Source organism: Aspergillus sydowii (assembly GCF_001890705.1).
Source record: "Aspergillus sydowii CBS 593.65 unplaced genomic scaffold ASPSYscaffold_3, whole genome shotgun sequence".
NCBI lineage: Eukaryota > Fungi > Ascomycota > Eurotiomycetes > Eurotiales > Aspergillaceae > Aspergillus > Aspergillus sydowii.
The window spans coordinates 503349-519629 of NW_024467861.1; the positions used below are offsets into that span (position 1 = coordinate 503349).

At 49.6% G+C, this 16281-nt stretch overlaps 7 protein-coding genes across 7 annotated transcripts; 4 read left to right on the top strand and 3 right to left on the bottom strand.

The window, feature by feature from the left end:
• Window positions 1-74: 74 nt before the first annotated feature.
• ASPSYDRAFT_29039 (sodium:calcium antiporter) lies at window positions 75-1222 on the bottom strand (the record flags this gene model as incomplete). The annotated part of the gene is made up of 2 exons (XM_040844587.1): window positions 75-986; window positions 1055-1222. The coding sequence occupies 2 exons, from the start codon at window positions 1220-1222 to the stop codon at window positions 75-77; spliced, it is 1080 nt and encodes a 359-aa protein (XP_040704308.1).
• A 759-nt stretch (window positions 1223-1981) lies between these two features.
• ASPSYDRAFT_29040 (uncharacterized protein) lies at window positions 1982-2520 on the top strand (the record flags this gene model as incomplete). Its single annotated transcript, XM_040844588.1, has 2 exons — window positions 1982-2240; window positions 2297-2520. The coding sequence occupies 2 exons, from the start codon at window positions 1982-1984 to the stop codon at window positions 2518-2520; spliced, it is 483 nt and encodes a 160-aa protein (XP_040704309.1).
• A 424-nt stretch (window positions 2521-2944) lies between these two features.
• ASPSYDRAFT_42245 (uncharacterized protein) lies at window positions 2945-4725 on the top strand. The gene is made up of 4 exons (XM_040846438.1): window positions 2945-3247; window positions 3301-3363; window positions 3419-4069; window positions 4123-4725. The coding sequence occupies exons 1-4, from the start codon at window positions 3023-3025 to the stop codon at window positions 4540-4542; spliced, it is 1359 nt and encodes a 452-aa protein (XP_040704310.1). The 5' UTR covers window positions 2945-3022; the 3' UTR covers window positions 4543-4725.
• Window positions 4726-5111: 386 nt separating this feature from the next.
• On the top strand, window positions 5112-6547 carry ASPSYDRAFT_87093 (cation diffusion facilitator family transporter; the record flags this gene model as incomplete). The annotated part of the gene is made up of 8 exons (XM_040851780.1): window positions 5112-5193; window positions 5248-5297; window positions 5363-5407; window positions 5459-5606; window positions 5661-5741; window positions 5807-6085; window positions 6142-6221; window positions 6299-6547. 8 exons carry the CDS (start codon window positions 5112-5114, stop codon window positions 6545-6547), a joined length of 1014 nt encoding a protein of 337 aa, XP_040704311.1.
• Window positions 6548-6601: 54 nt separating this feature from the next.
• ASPSYDRAFT_173200 (uncharacterized protein) lies at window positions 6602-11705 on the bottom strand. The gene is made up of 3 exons (XM_040843437.1): window positions 10637-11705; window positions 7455-10582; window positions 6602-7387 (listed from the first exon to the last, which is right to left on the bottom strand). The coding sequence occupies exons 1-3, from the start codon at window positions 11595-11597 to the stop codon at window positions 6743-6745; spliced, it is 4734 nt and encodes a 1577-aa protein (XP_040704312.1). The 5' UTR covers window positions 11598-11705; the 3' UTR covers window positions 6602-6742.
• Window positions 11706-12480: 775 nt separating this feature from the next.
• Window positions 12481-14220, bottom strand: ASPSYDRAFT_42249 (uncharacterized protein). Its single transcript, XM_040846439.1, has one exon. The coding sequence runs from the start codon at window positions 14042-14044 to the stop codon at window positions 12563-12565; it is 1482 nt and encodes a 493-aa protein (XP_040704313.1). The 5' UTR covers window positions 14045-14220; the 3' UTR covers window positions 12481-12562.
• A 246-nt stretch (window positions 14221-14466) lies between these two features.
• Window positions 14467-16038, top strand: ASPSYDRAFT_147646 (cytochrome P450; the record flags this gene model as incomplete). Its single annotated transcript, XM_040841737.1, has 1 exon — window positions 14467-16038. One exon carries the CDS (start codon window positions 14467-14469, stop codon window positions 16036-16038), a length of 1572 nt encoding a protein of 523 aa, XP_040704314.1.
• Between the last annotated feature and the right edge of the window lie 243 nt (window positions 16039-16281).

Here is a 16281-nt window from a genome sequence, read left to right on the forward strand (position 1 = left end):
TATAGAATACCTACATCCCTCAGCAACCATGAGTATAGCTATGCTTTTTAGGGTTTGGCCCGTTATCGTCGTCTTCATCGTTTATACACCGTGAACTCCAAGACCAAAAACACCAAGTAGGCAACAAGCAAAACGAAACCAGAAACCCGACTTGGCGGTCTCAAAAAGACCACAGCCACAAGCAACAACGCAGAGACCCAGACGGTAACCAGATCAAAAAGGACAAATGTGTCTGCCTTCGGCTGATCGGCAGTACCTCCAGAGGCAGCAACAATGCCGACGCACAGCGTCAGGAGGAATACGTTGCTGCCTGCAGTTGTTGCAACGATGATACCGCCTTGCCCGCGGAAACCACTGAGCACGGAAATGAACTTCTCCGGGAGGGTTGTGGCAAATGCGATGACTGTCAGGCCGAAGACAGTGCCTGACAGGTGCAGGGCATCAGCGATTGCGCCCGCACTGTGGGCAAGGATGTATCCAGATAGAGATAGCGCAAGGAGGCCGAAGAGGAGCTGGAGGAGATGGTAGTAGAGTGGTCGTGATAGGCTTCTGTTGTCTTCATCTGGGGGTGGCGAGTTGGGCGATGCTAATAGGGGATCCGTCTCTGAAGGTGGTATCTGATGGCTTTGACTGGTGGGTACACCGTCTTCGCTGTCGCTGTCGCTGTCAGACATCTGAGGTGGCTCGGCTATGTCTCTATAGATGGCGTAGCCGATGGAGATCAGGTAGATGACAAAGAGGGCGATGAGAATTCCGCCGGTGGCTTGATTTAGCTGGTCGAAAACCGCCATCCCCACAACCAATGTCGTTACAAAAAGAAGCAAGGCAGAATACATCTTTGCAGTGCTGTCAAACTCCATTCTTCCTGGATGGCATAGAAGACCCAGCGAAAAGGCCCCCAGGATATTGGAGATGCTGGAGCCCATCACATTGCCCAGGGCCAGGGGGCTACGGTGCTGCAGGACTGCGGCAACCACGACAGCAAGCTAGACACTTGTCAGTATAAAATCCAATCCGGACACAGTGAAGACAGTGAAGGCGATGAAGGTAGTACCTCTTCATACTCTGCTCCAGCCGTCAAGAGGGCAATGAGAGTCGGCGAAATGCCGAGGCGCCGTCCGACGACGACAGTGTGGTCCACGAATTTATCGGCGCCATAGTCAAGGACAAAGACGCCGGCGATGAAGGCCGCGATGTTGAAACAGAGGTTATCCCAGTCCATGATGCTGTTCTCGATGGTGCAAGGAACTGGAAGAACTGGGGTGCTGCCTGATGTGTCGGATCGGGCGGACTCGGTCAGTCAATGGCCAATCACCGCTTCAACTTCGACGATCGCTCAGAAGGGTAAAAGTAATGATATCGCGGTCTCCAATAAGAATCTAAATACAGGCAATTAATAGATTCCAATATACCCCCCAGCGAGTGTCTAGCTATCCTAATTACACATGTAGATGGTGATCATTTCCGCTGGTTGATCAATGTGGTGGTGACCGTGTCGGATCGGGCGGACCAACCCTGCGCAGTGATACTTATCGAGCAGAAGTCTTGATTGTACTGTCTTCAAGAGTCAAGACTATCAAGGCCATGAAGGCAGTCTTCACGCCCGCCGAGCATTCCCAACACGACCTTTCGTTGGCTCAATTGATCGAATAATTCTTCGTTCGCCGAATGATATGATGCGGCGTTCGGCGAACGACGTAACAAATCATCAACCCCAGCCATGCGGAGACGGTGATCTTTGCTTCACAGAGTATCTGGAGGCGAACAGACCCTGGCCCTGCTTCCATCGGTCGAATGAATCAAGATTTCCCCAAGCTTTGATGTCTTATTTTTAGCATTCCGCGCGGAGACTGGAATTCTGGTGCCTTGGATGATCGCCAGGGTTTGGATATAAATGCCAGATCAAAGGCGCTCGGTCTATAACCTCTTATTGCCATCTCGACTACTTATTGGGTTGCAATTTAAGGCTCCGTTACATATAATGCGTTCGTTGTTCCTCTTCTCTGCGTTGGCCCTGGCTGCGTCGGTTTGGGCCCAGGATATCGACTCCAACGATGTCCCATCCCAATGCAAGGATGCCTGTGCCTCTGTTGTCAGTCTGACTGCCAGGTGCGACAACTCTACCCACGACGACGATTCGGCTGAGATGAAATGCGTCTGCAATGATCCTGGTGCATCAAAGAACGTTCCAAACTGCGCCGCCTGCCTCGACAAGTACGGCAAAGACGGCAAAGACAATGGTATGTCTCTTTCTGATGGCAAGGTAAATATAGCCGCATTATGCTGATCTTTATAGATGCAAATGATATTGTACGCAAGTGCTCGTTTGCCTCCACCACGTATGACCCTACCATGACCTCTACTTCCACTAGCAGCCCTGCCAGTAGCCCTGCCAGCAACACTACCAGTGCGACTGCCGAGTCGTCGACACCCCCCTCAGCAGGCCATTCAACCGGGCTGACCCCTGGGCTACTTGGATTAGGTATAGGCATTAGCCTTTTGGGTTCTGTCGGGCTTTAATCTTGGGTGGTGGGAAGTGACATCTAACTCTCTAAACGAACGAAATGAATTTATTATCGCTGGTATCGAAGATGTAATAGCATTTGATTCATTTTATTATTCATGATAAGCCCAGACTGGCGCTGGTGGCTGCGTGGCATACTGAAGCCCGGAAGCCCGCGTTCCACGATGTTAGGAAGTTAACGGAGATCTTGGACATTAAACCACCAGTAATAATATCCTCCATCATATCCTCCGAGGTACTATAAATACACCGAGAACTATTTCCAGGTCGATGTGTAACGTTACCATGAGTAGTCGATGACGTCGCCTGGTAGGACAGCTCATTACCCAAACAGGAAATATGACGACTACAAGACACCCAACATCACTGTGCTTATATGCTACTCCTCGCCAGTTCAATAATACAGAATCAGTTGATAAACCTTTCTAACCGATGTGTATCTAGTCAGTCTGTTTGTAAATGAGCACCAGTAAGGCCACAGCGACCACCACCAGCGCCATGGCGTCTACGCTGTCATATTATATTCATCCCTATGCGCAGCAGATTGCCCTCCATGCGCTCCAGCGGATAAATGGTGCTCGTCTGAAGTTCATTCTCCAATACAAAGAACCCCCAGAGGAGATCCAGGTGGGAGAGACCGGACCCGAGAAGTCCGATTCCACTGTGGTGCTCCGCGTTCGCAGTCCCAATGTGTGGATGAGAATTTGTTCATGTTTCGATCTAGTAAGACATCATCTAACTTTTAGATGCAAAGACCTAGTTACTCATGAGTTTAGGGATTTGCGGAAGCCTATATGTTCCAAGAAGTCGACTGTGATGACCTCGGTCGAATATTTGACGTGCGCATATCCACACCCTTGATTCTATCCAGATGGTCTGTCTAACAACATATAGATCTACATCAAGAACAAAAACCGTCTTGGATCGGGAAATCCACTGCTTCAACTTCTCCCCCGAGTGGCATGGCTCCTCCAACCCACCAACAGCATCCAGGAAGCCCGGCAAAACATCTCATCCCACTACGACACCTCCAACGAGCTCTTCAGCGCCTTCCTCTCACCGGATCTGAATTACTCCTGCGCGCACTGGTCCGGCGATCCTGCAGAACCCCTCGAGTCTGCACAGGCCCGCAAGGTCCGGAACCTCCTATCAAAAGCGCAGCTTTCATCCTCACACCACGTTCTCGACATCGGCTGCGGATGGGGTGATCTAGGCATCAAGGCGGCACAGCTCTACGGGTGTCGCGTAACGGGCCTAACCCTATCAGAGAGACAGAAGAGCCTCGCGGATCAAAGAATCAAGGCAGCCGGGCTGCAAGACCGCGTCCGGATCCTGCTTTGCGACTACCGGCATGCGTCTGGGCCAGACCCAGATCCGAATTCGGATTCAGATCAGGGCGGGGGGTTCTATGACCGCATCATCTCGGTGGGGATGTTTGAGCATGTTGGGCCGGAATACCTGGATGAGTACTTTGAGACTATCTCTAGGCTTCTGCACCCTACTCATGGAGTCATGGTCATTGACGGGATTACCATGACCAACAAAGTATGAACCTCAAGTACCTAATAAACCACAAATCAACTAACCAGTCTTTTCAGCTGCGCGCAACAAAATCCAAAGTCCCGACATTCATCGGCCGGTACGTCTTCCCAGGCGGCTACCTGCCAACAATCCACATGCTCTTCGACTCGCTCCACCGCGGCTCAGAGGGGAATCTCGAGGTAACTTCTGCCCTGAACATCGGCCCCCATTACGGCAAGACCCTCCTGGCCTGGCAGGACAATTTCCTGCACAACTGGGGCCGGATCGAGTCGGACTACCGCGCCGCACACCCGGGGGTGTCGGATGGCGAAGTCGAGGCGTTTCGCCGGCAATGGCTTTATTATTTCCGGTACTGCGAGGCGGCGTTTCGCACGAGGTTACTGGGGAATTACATCATTGTTGCGGCGAGGACGCCGGAGCAGATGGTTGAGGTGGATGCGGGTGCTGCTTCTGCAGATGGGATGTTTGGGAAGTAGTAGCGCTTCAGTTCGTGCAGGGCGTCAATCTATGGGCCTGGCCTTTATTGACCATTTGGCGCTGGTTTATTGTAATGCAGCTGAAGTGCCATATCTATCCAATTCTCACTTGGTCAGTTTACCAGTACGCACGGTATTATATGGCATTGAATATATCCTTGCTGTGAAATCAAATGACCAAGCCGATATAGAGATAAAATATGATTAGAATCATTAATATTGTATTAAGCCTGACTATTTACCGAATTGAGATCCTGCATCCAAATAGGGTTTCCAATGGTAATTCTAGATGGACTTGCCACAACAGGATATACTATCTAACCGCTGGAGGTTGATATGCAGGGGTTCCCGATATTTAGCCATGCAATTAGAAGCCATATATACACTTTATCGTGCATGAAGAAATGCCGGGTCCACCTTAATGAAACACTCACATCCTAAACGGGAATATGCCGATCCGGTGATCTTCCTTCACAACCTCATGAAGTATATGGCATATAAAGGGATAAACAAGTGGCACATTGTTTTTGTAGTGCTCAAGCAAATGTCTTCAGAACTTTCTAGCAAAAATGCAATATAAAATCTCTCGGATCCAACGCCTCAGCGCGGTGACGGGGATATCAATGTCCTTCTTCATCGCCGAGATATCGGGTATACTTCCGTCCCTCTGTTGTTAAACGCCGACATACTGAGTATATTATATAGTCGGCTTTTATACAGGCTCTCTTGCTCTCATTGCCGATGCCTTTCACTATGTATGCCGTTAACCGCTTGGACGATAGCTGGTGAGCTGTGAGCTGGTTAACTGACTGTATACCAGCTTAGCGACGTCGTCGGTTTCATGGTTGCGCTGGCCGCTGCCATTGTAACTATTCCACATTTAAATAATTCACAGCTCTATACTGACATATAGAAGGTCGAGCAAAAGCATTCCCCGCCGCCGTCGTTCACTTTTGGGTGGCAGCGATCCCAGCTCCTAGGCGCATTCTTTAATGGAGTTCTGTTGTTTTCGCTTGGGATTAGCACCTTCTTGCAGTCTATTGGGAGGTTCATCAAAGTGGAGGGTACGAGGCCCTAACGTTTCTTTCAAGTTCAGATACTGACTACTCTTCCCGCAGTCGTTGAAGACCCCAGGCTTGTCATGGTTATTGGATGTGTAGGCTTTGGCCTGAATATCATCAGTGTTGTATTCTTGCACGGTGAGATTTCAACAGCTTTTAACCTCTTTACTAAACTGACATGGGCGATACTAACCTTTGTCAAGAGCATGACCACAAAGTCCAACTCGATACCCGCAGCGATGAACATTCGGACATTGAACAAGAGACCGTCATCCCACACAAACAAGCCAACACCAAACCAAAATTCGACCTCGCTCTAATGGCAGTCCTTGTTCATATCATGGGCGACTGCGCAAACAATCTCGGTATTATCATCGCCGGCCTTATAATCTGGCAGACCGACTACAGTGGGCGATACTACGCAGATCCCGCGGTGGGTATGGCTATTGCGGTGATGATATTCCTCTCGTCTCTTCCTTTCAGTTAGTCATGGATACTACCCTGTTGCTATTGGTTTCAGACAGCTGATATGACAAAGTCAAACGGGGTGGGCGTATCCTGCTCCAGAGTGCCCCAGATGGCGTTGAGCCAGAGAATGTGAAGCGTGACTTGCTGCAGGTATCTATTTGGCCTCTTCCTAAATATATGTGGTTTTTGTTTTATCTCCAGCGATCTAACGGAAGCAACCAATACAGATTCCAGGAATCACCGCCGTGAATGAGCTCCACGTATGGCAACTGAACCAGGAGAAGTCCATTGCCTCCGCGCATCTCGCCATTGAGGGTGGCAGTGAGGCAGATTTTCACAGGATTGTTAATACCGCGAGTGACTGTTTCTATGGATACGGCATCCATCATGTTACACTCCAGCCTAAGACCGTGGTGGTGAATGAGGAAGATGTCAGCATCGCCTCAGTGGATGGAGTGGGGAGCTGGAACAAGTGAAATGACACAGGTGAAAAGTATTTAGAGGTGTAAATTCTCACCATCATGTGGTATGAAGCGTAAAATATTACCTAGCCGCAAATAAGGCAGCATAGGGTTAACTGGGCTGGCTGTTTATTGTGAATTTACTGTGTCAGATTCGGAGGTTTCATGTTTATAGACCAGTATACAAAGTACTCTTTGATATGAACGTACTCAGTCACTCAGCTCTCCTGTCTTTCGGACCCAGATTCGCACAGTGCCATCACCTCCGCTAGACGCGAACATGTCTGGATTGCTTGGATTCAGTGACAAAGAATTTACGTAGCCTGACTCAGGTCCTTCCAAGATATCCACAAGGGCACCAGAACCCCGATCCCATACATATATGCAAACGTCAGAACTCCCGCTTATGACTAGACTATTGTCCGAACCGAAAATAGTGCTTCTTATCCCGCATGCCTTGTTTCCCCTGTATCGACAGATGACGCTTCCCAGGTTGAAGTCAAGCAGCTGAACCTCACCACCCCTTAGAGTGGCAAGCAAATGACCAGAATTGGGGTCCACCACAAAAGATGGTGCGTAATCATCCAGCGAGAAAGATATCTTCTTCGTCCGTGTTTTGATATCAAAAACGTGCAATTGCCTGGCATCAGAGACCAGTAATTGTGTGCCGTCTGGCGTTATGCAGCAGTAGTATATGGGACACTGGAAAAAGTTCGGCCACTTGTATGTACATGAGCCGGTTGTGCTCCAGTGGCTGATTTTATAATGAGTTAAAATGATGATCTCTTCGTTTGTGACCCAATGTAGTTCATTTGCATCAGTCGTCCCATGCAGTACTTGTAGGCACTCATAAGTCTGGCATCATGTTAATAAGTCCAGACGGGCTATCGAACTTTAGAGAAGAGAGAGTCAGAGAACCCACCTTTGTGTCCCAGATCTGAATAAGGCTGTCGACATACAATATCGCCAGTCTTGTATCNTCGTGGCTGTATGCCACATAACGGATACTCTGTGTGTGTGCGATCAGGTCGTGTATTATCGACCAGGTCTTGGTCTTATAAACAATCACCCGTCCGTTGCAGCCTACTGTGCGAAGGCTAAGGCCATCTTGGGAGAATTGTGAGGACCAGACTTCGTCATCGTGGTCATCAAGAACTTGCGATTGCGTTATCAGACGAAATCGGCGTGTGCTTGCCGGTGTCGGTAGGTCTAGTGCTATGCGAGAAGGCTGGGTCATGGGCTCCATAGCCTTAGGAAGTGATGATATGTCCTGATCTCGTAGCCTGTTGTCCCCTGGAAATGCTGCCGTTATTTGTTGCTCGGTGACCCTTAGCTGCCCATTTGGTTGCTGTAAAAGCAGCACCATCACGTCGGCATCGAACCAACGGACTATAATGTCCAGTACTCTTTTGGTCACGGTGCACCGCGAGCCGGCATTGAGAAAGAGCATTATTAATTCCTTGCGATGCTCCCAAGAGTGTGTTGAGATTGCCATCAACAGTCTTTCCGTTAGGACAACGTGCATGTTATACTGGAGCAGGAGCTGCACATGCTCAGTACTATATCTGTTGTAGATAGCAGCCTCCCATATATCTTCTGTCAGATCGAACTGCTCATGCGTACGTTCAAATAGCAATGAGGCAAGCGCGGCTGAAGGCTGATTGTACAAGGCAATAGTCAGGACATCTGGCGTCACGCAGTAATTTGTTTCCAGACATTCATTGAGGAGAAATTCCATAATTTCCAACCCCTGGTCATGGTTGGCTGCTGCTGCTTTGAGCACCTTCTCTGTGACCAGGGCTTTCTGTTCATTTCCACAGAGAAGTATCAGTATTTGCCTGCCTGCGATTGAATTCCTTGCTGCTGCTTCGATCACAGCTTCAGTGACCGGAATTCCATCGCCTTCTCGCTCAAGGAGGAGCTCTATGATTTCCGCTCCCCTTTCTTCATTATACGCTGCAGCCCTCACTATATTTTCTGTAATCAGGAGCTGATCTCCTTGTCGGTCGAGGAGGAATTCCATAACACCTCGTCCGTCCCCCCTGTTCATTGCTGCAGCCTGCACCAGCTCTTCTGTAATATTCATATGGCCGTCGTATCGATCTAGGAGCGGCCCCATAATTGTCTTTCCATGCCAGCAGTTCATTGCCGCGATGCCCACCATCTCGTTGGGCTCGATCTGGTCTCCTTGCTGATCTAGGAGTAGTTGCAAGAGCTTCTGTCCAGTATTCGCATTCCCTACTGCAGAAGCCAGCACCCAATCAGTGACTTGGACATGATCTCCTTCTCGGTCTAGGATGAGCTTCATCATATCAAGTCCACTTTCCTCATTTCTTGCTGCAGCCCCTATGACCAGCGCAGATACTCGCACTCCAACCGGCATTTTGTTCAATAGAACGCGCATCACATTGATGTGCCCCTCATTTGCTGCCTCCACTAGTGGTGTAAATATGGGCATTATTCCAAACTCGTCATCATTGTATTCTGGGTTTGCTTTAAGGCCCCATAGAATCAATGGTATGATGTTCCACATTGCTGCAGCATGGAATATACCGAAGCCAACCCACCACGGGTTTTGGATATTGTAGTTCATCATGGCATTGTACCTTGCTTGCCATTGAGCCCAATACCTTGAATCAGGCTCGAAAAATAGTTCCTGCTGCGGGCCTACAGTCCAGGCAGTATCGGCGTTCGCTGCATGTTCAGGCCAGTACTCGATTGCGTACTTGAGAAATGAGATTCCCTCATCGCCAATAATCCCAATAGCATCAAGGATGTGGTTGATGCAGTGATTTGCCATATCGGCGTGAGCCTTTATCTCCTCGATGTCCAGCTCTTCCTTCACGAGAAAATCCTTCACAGACTTGTGTAAAAGCCGGACATGTTCATCTTGAATTACAATTATTAGGCGGCAAAGCTCAATGAGCTCTTTGGTGAATTGAATACGGGTATCATCGTCGTCATCAGGATATAGTCCACAAAGAGCAGTGAGTTCTAGTACCGTCAACGGCCGCCGCGCAAATGCAACGAATTTCATCATGGTCCTCATGGTTTCTTTCTCGTCTTCATCGTCACCCCTTTCTACCAGTGCCGCGTTCAATAGTTGCTTATATAGAGCGTGCAATCCCGGTGGCATTCTCGCAAGGGTCCTGGTTGCATTTCTAGATCGTACTTCTGGCCGAGCCAATTCACTGCAGGCAATTCCTACCCATAGGAATGTTCCCTCGGCCTTGTCCTCTAGGATACTTGAGACTTCTTCCTTTACTGATTTCGGGTACTTTTTTCTCGCGGCCAGATCCTCGACTTTCGCTTCAATCATGACTCTCAGATCATTCTCCACGGCACTGTAGGAGGCCAGATCTTTGTTTGTAAAGTGGGATAGGTAGTCACCGATCTCGGGATAGGGACGACTAGTGATCAGTAAGTGCAGATGAGATAGTGAGGACTCTGCCGTTTGCTGTTCTCCAAAGGACTGGTGGATCTGGCGTAGAAGGTCTTGCTGTGAATCTGACTCGCACTCATCCAGGGCGTCAATGATACAGTATATCTCGACGGCAGCGTCCCTTCCCATTTCCATTAAGATACCCCATAATGCATCGAATGAACTATTCAAGCTCTCTTTTCTCTCGTTATACTTTGCCAATAGGAATTTGACCAAGTAAGGGCGCTGCTTCACCAAATAATATATCAGGCCACGTAAAATTGATATCGCCGTTCGCTGCTTGTCGCTGCTAGAGTCGCAAAAGAAATAGACCAGGACCTTGCTTCCCTTCGTAAAGGCCTGCTGTCTTGGGATCTCGTCTACCATCGTCATTGCCATGGTCGACTTTCCAGTCCCAGGGTTGCCGTGAAGCCACAGGACATTTGAACCTCCTTCACCTCGAGGCTTTGATATTTCAAGCCAATCCATTAGCTCGTCGGTTTCTAGTATCCATTCGCATGTTCCAGTCGCACGACCCCCTTTTCGTCTTCGCAGCGCATTCTTATCATCCTCCGGGTCCGTGAGAAACAGACTCTGTAAGCATGCCTCTTCATCTGCCGTAAATCCAACTTCTCGTCATTAGCACCCATCTAGTTTTTTGATAATTTCATGCAATTGCATACCTTTCTCCGGTTTCCTGTTCTTGTTTATGATAATTGGAACGGTCGATAACAAGGCCTTTGCATATGCAGCAGCAGCCAAAGCTGCATATGGCTGCCATTCTTTATGCTTGTGGGAATCACAATAGTCACAGATTCCCCGTATGACCAGCGACGGCAGCTCATCCATGACCCCAGCAGCCTCCATTTCAAAGCAAAGAATATCCAGTTCTCCTGCAATGGAGTCGCGGGTCCTAGCGTCTTTCATAACCTGGTCCCCGGAAGCAATAAGACCATAGTGAATATACGGCTCATCAGGTCTGCTTCGTAAAGGGCGGTCAACCAGTTGATCTGTATCGCACGCAGAGCAGTTTGCTTCGAGGTTTTCATGGTAATACCCTGCCTTGAAGAGCATATCTCTTTCCGGGCGTGGAAATTGATTCCCGACCCCTTGATCTATTTGTGCTAGGATGTCGCGAACCTGCCTCTTTCCCGCCACCTCTTCACCTTCTAAATGTGCTATTGCTTTTAGCAAGACCCGGGGAGGTTTATTGAGCGAGCCTGTGCGCTGAAGCTTTCCTTCGCGAACTGTCTTGCCGTAGTCGTACTGAACCACCCCGGATAAAGACCCAGTTGGCCTGCTAACAACGATATCGCCGAGCCGAATATCAGCTGCTGCAGCCCGGTCATACTCCCGTGGAACTCCCCCTCCAATACCAACCATCAGCCCGAATTCAATATTCGGGTAAGTTGAAACCATATGCGACACGGTCGTGGAGGCCGAAACCGTCCCGTAGACTCCGGCTGGTAGGCACACCAACACCACATTATGGCCGCTTATAGCCCCAAGTGTGTAGACGTTATGGTCTGTTTTCGGCTGCGGCAGGGAGTCGTGCTCCTCGTCCAGGATGGCTTTTGCTGCAGCTATTTCTATCGGTAGGGCGCAGATCCAAGCCACAGTGTAGTCATCGTGCGTGAAGCGCATGTTGGTGTTTGCCGAAAGAGGCCACGCTCTGTCCTAATACCAGGATGCCTTTGGGGCAGCGAGATAGGAAGGCTAAGATGAAAATGAAGGCGGGGTAGTCAGACTGGCGCTGGACCTGCGGCTGAGATCGGGCGGTTAGTTTGCATGAAGGCCGTAATGAACAAGGCTGAGGTATGGAATATACCAATTTAGATCTAGCTGCCTCCTATATTACTTTACCTACCAATATACTTTACAGGCTACTGTGAAACTCGGCGGTTATACGATCTCTTCTACTCCGTATTCGTAGATTGCTTAAATTCTGGCCGCTTTTATTCATATCATCCAGTGAATTCAGCTTCTCCGCCACATTCTTCAGTGAAAAAAACTTTCCTTCCCAGCTCAATACACTGGATAAGCACGCGCTCAACAACAAACTGCAGAGGGGAACAGCAAACATAGTTTACGCTCTACACTCAGGAGTATGGAATACCGGTAATGTCTTGTAATCAATTAGCGCTAGAGATAAAAGTAAAGCAATTCACAATCGTTTCGCATATTCTGCATTAGGCATAGTTCCGCATTGATCTTACCGTCCGCCGTACCATACAGGCACCGCCCTTTGCTTGGCTTGCCCAATACGCCTGGGGGAAGTATGTCCACTGTGTTAGGAAGCAAATATTTTGGGCGCGGGAAGACCGCTATCACTAAATCTCCAGGACTGGCTCGCGGATGAGCCCTAACGGTCTCACGTCCGTGAAATATCTATACCTCCTTTTGTCCTCGAGGGACCTTTCCCTCTAAGTGAACATGGAGGCCCATGTGCTTCTCGATTTAACCAGACGAAATCCAAGGCGGGATAGAGCCGCAATAAGCGTTCTCGAAGCCTGATTACTGAATCTATGGTTGTATATATATATAGCATTTTTGACCTCGAGACCTGCTTGAGGGCGTCTATATAGTCTATCTAAATTTATAATGTCTATTTAATTTGAAACTGCCACCACAAACTCCGGGACCTTTGCATCTGGGTTCTCGAATACAGCCTCCCAATGCCCCCTTGTCCGCTCACAGAGCCTGACTTCAGACTCCCAGGATTGAAAAGGCGGCTGCATATCACACACCACGGCCAACGTCACCTCCCAGAATACCTTCTCGACGTCCCATCCTAGCCGTTGCATTGCTTCGGGAGGATACGTCCAGAGCCGAGTAGGTTCCCCGTCGAAACCTGTTAACTTCTCACCCAATAGCTCCTTTCCTGGATTGAATTCTGGGTCTCCGGCATGAACAAAGAAGGCTCGTGGTGGGCTAGAGAAGATTGAAGGATCCTTGGCTCTCCATTTCCCTTGGCTTGTCAAGCTATAGTCCTGGATTGGATCGGCTTGGATATAGCCTGCATTGACTGCAACGTCCGGATCCCAAGGGGTGATGTTTCCTACATCCACCGCCGTTTCACTAACAGCGTAAAAGGTCTGGTTCAGGGCGGTTGCAGCATGGAGGAAGGTGTCTTTGTCACCAGTACCTGGCGCATCCTGGCCAAGCAGTATATAATAATAATCTGGGCCATAATAATTGTAATAGACTGCCAGGATTAACGTGGAGAAGTGGGTTTCTTTTGAAACAAGCAGTATCCCTGCCTCGGTGGCTTGTCGGGTAGTCGAGAGAGGTTCGGCTTGCCGAGAAATGTCAAAGTATACCGGCGCAGCCGAATTGACCCAGAAATCTGGCCATGTAACAAAGCCAGTAGATGTAAATGGTTCAGAGTTGAATAATGACCTTGGATCATAGAGGGCAACGCAGTCTGCGTCTAGCCAGAGGAATTCCTCGAAGGAAGAGAATAGCATGGCAAACGATTTGATTTGGAATCCCTCTATCTCTGACAAGCTCTGCAAGTTCTCCTGGGCTGCGAAATCTTGCCCTGCAAGAATATCCGAGAGCACCAGACATTTTGCGCCCAGCCGGGGTAAAACGGTCTCGCAAATTTCAGGCTCGTACTCTGTCCAATCCTTCATAAACACCTCCACCGGCAGAGTCGATCCAGTCCGCCGCAGAAACAAGAGGGATACCAGGAAGGTAGGCAAATAATCTCCTCCTGCAGAGGATACTATGCCAGTTGTTCCGCGTATATAAGGACGACTGACCTCCAAATTGCGGATAGCCTGCACGAAGCCATCATGTGCTGCTTGCATCGGTAATTGAATCTCGTCAACATTGGAGACGTAGTTTTCGCGTGGAGTCTCGTTTACAGCATCAAATCGTCGGGCGCCTGCACTGTCATGCAAAGCAGGCTGAGGACAGTCTGGCTTGAATTTCTCAAGCAGGGGATGGAGCTGCTGCCACAGCTGGGAACGCCGATCTTCAAGCGGGATGACGGGTTGGCGGTCCCAATGCGAGTAGAGATAGAAGACGTTAATTAGAAAGAAAGCGATGCAGAAGTACGCAATAGCTGTTCTTCGAAGAGCCAACATCTTGTGCGACCTCTGGCATGAAGAGAGAAGGAAAGGAGGAATGCAATGTTAGGATACAGAATGGGGGCCTGTAATATGTCACATATACTGGTAATATACAACTAAACAGAGCGGGCGCTTATTCTTTGTTAGTGGGGCGGTGGGCCTGCCTGGCATGAGCCCTATTTTGATTGGGCTGACCTCGGGTCTTGCCGCGTTATGTCTTACAATATCCTGTATTGAAGCGTAAGCGCTGCAGCAGTCCAGCACAATTCAACCGCCAGCCATTGAACCAAGAGTAGGTTATGCTTGTCGTCGATACAAATTCATCCTGTGGCTGCAGTCCTGTGATTATCAAAGCAACCGGAATTGTCAAGGTCTGCGCGGGGCACAGTGGGCTCACATTCAAACGCCTGCGATCTCACCTCCACAACCCGGCCAAAATGGAGTTGCGAATCACTCCTGCAGTTCTTTCTATCGTCCTGGCCCTGTGCATCAGTATCATACTTCTGAGGAAAGTCAACCCATCCAGGTTGCTACCCCCAGGACCCCCTGGTAACCCGATACTGGGCCACCTCCGGCTCAATACCAGGGACCATCCCGAACACGCCTTCACTCAATGGGGGAAACAGTACAAGTCAGACATCCTATACTTCAACGTTCTATCCCGGCCCGTAATTGTCCTCAACAGCGTTGAATCCGCCCACGACCTACTCGACAAGCGCGGCGCCAACTACGCCGATCGCCCACGGTTCGCTGTCTTCGAAGAGATGGGCTGGGTAGTCACCCTCACGTTTCTACGCTGGTCTGCTCTGTTCAAACTCCACCGGAAACTCCTACAGCAGTCATTCACTCCGTCTGCATGTAAACCATACCGCCCGCTCCAACTCGAAGAGGCCCGTCGGGCCATTAAATCCATCACCCAAAACCCAGACGACTGGGAAATGCGCCTCCGTCAATTCTCTACAGCGGTAGTCCTCCGCATCGGATTCGGAATCGACATCCAAGAAGACAACGACCCGTACGTGAAAATGGCCCTCGACGTCGAAGAAGCAACAGGTAAAGGCGGCGTTCCTGGCGCCTCCATTGTCGACTTCTTCCCTATCCTTCGATACCTGCCTAGCTGTGCGGGGCGGGTATGGCACGCCTTACAGCCCCTCGCCCATGCGCGCGAGACAAGGCCATTCATCCAGGCTTTACATGATACACCGTGGGATGCAACCGAGCCGTCTATCCGAGCAGGAAATGCAACGCAGCCATCGTTTATGCGTACCCACTTGGGTCGATATCTGGACAACGAGCGAGACGGAAAAGCTAACGAGGGCTTAACAATCGCCGATTTAAAAGGCGCCGCGGGTGCAATATCCATTGCAGGCGGGAATACAACCTGGTCTACTATCATCGTGTGTATCCTGAATTTAATGCGCTACCCGGATGTGCAGGCCAAGGCCAGAGCCGAAATTGAGCGCGTGGTCGGTCTCGACCAGAACGGGGACATATTGCGTCTCCCTGAGTTCGAGGATAGACCGGCTATGAAGTACCTTGAATACGTCATCCAGGAGGCAACGCGGTGGGCGCCGCTTTCTCCTGTTGGGATCCCGCATGCGTCTCTGAATGAGGATCATTACAGGGGATATTATATACCGGCGGGCGCGACTGCTTTTGCGAATGCGTGGGCCATGTCTCGCGATGAGCGGCATTACTCGTCTCCTGATGGATTTGATCCAGATAGGTACATTCCGCAGGAAGAAGGGGGGAAGGGCGAGCCACTCCCCGAAGGCCCGTTTGGGTTTGGGAGGAGAGTGTGTCCTGGACAGCATCTTGCTCTGGCGGGCGTTTATATTGCTGTTGCGACGCTGCTGGCGACTATGGATTTGAAGTGTCCTGTGGATGAGAAGGGGGAGGTCGTCCAGCCAGAAGTTACGTTCTCGAATGGATTGAGTGGTGTACCTGATAGTTTTCGGTGTATTATGGCTGTGAGATCAGAGCGGGCGAGACAGTTATTACAATCTTGATCTTATATCTCTCTCTCCATTCGATATGGCCCTAGCTGTTGTGACTGTCCCTAGAAAAGACTGTATTATTAAGTTTAACCTGACATACCATTTCAGTCCTGGGAACTGTTACTCTTGTAAAGTATTGTATATCTTCCTAGCGCCAGTTCTGCTGCCAACTTCTCCAACAATTTGATATTGCTTTATAATCACTCTGCCCCCCTTCAATTCCCTCTGCTCTTCGTATTGAGGTCTTTTTTTTTC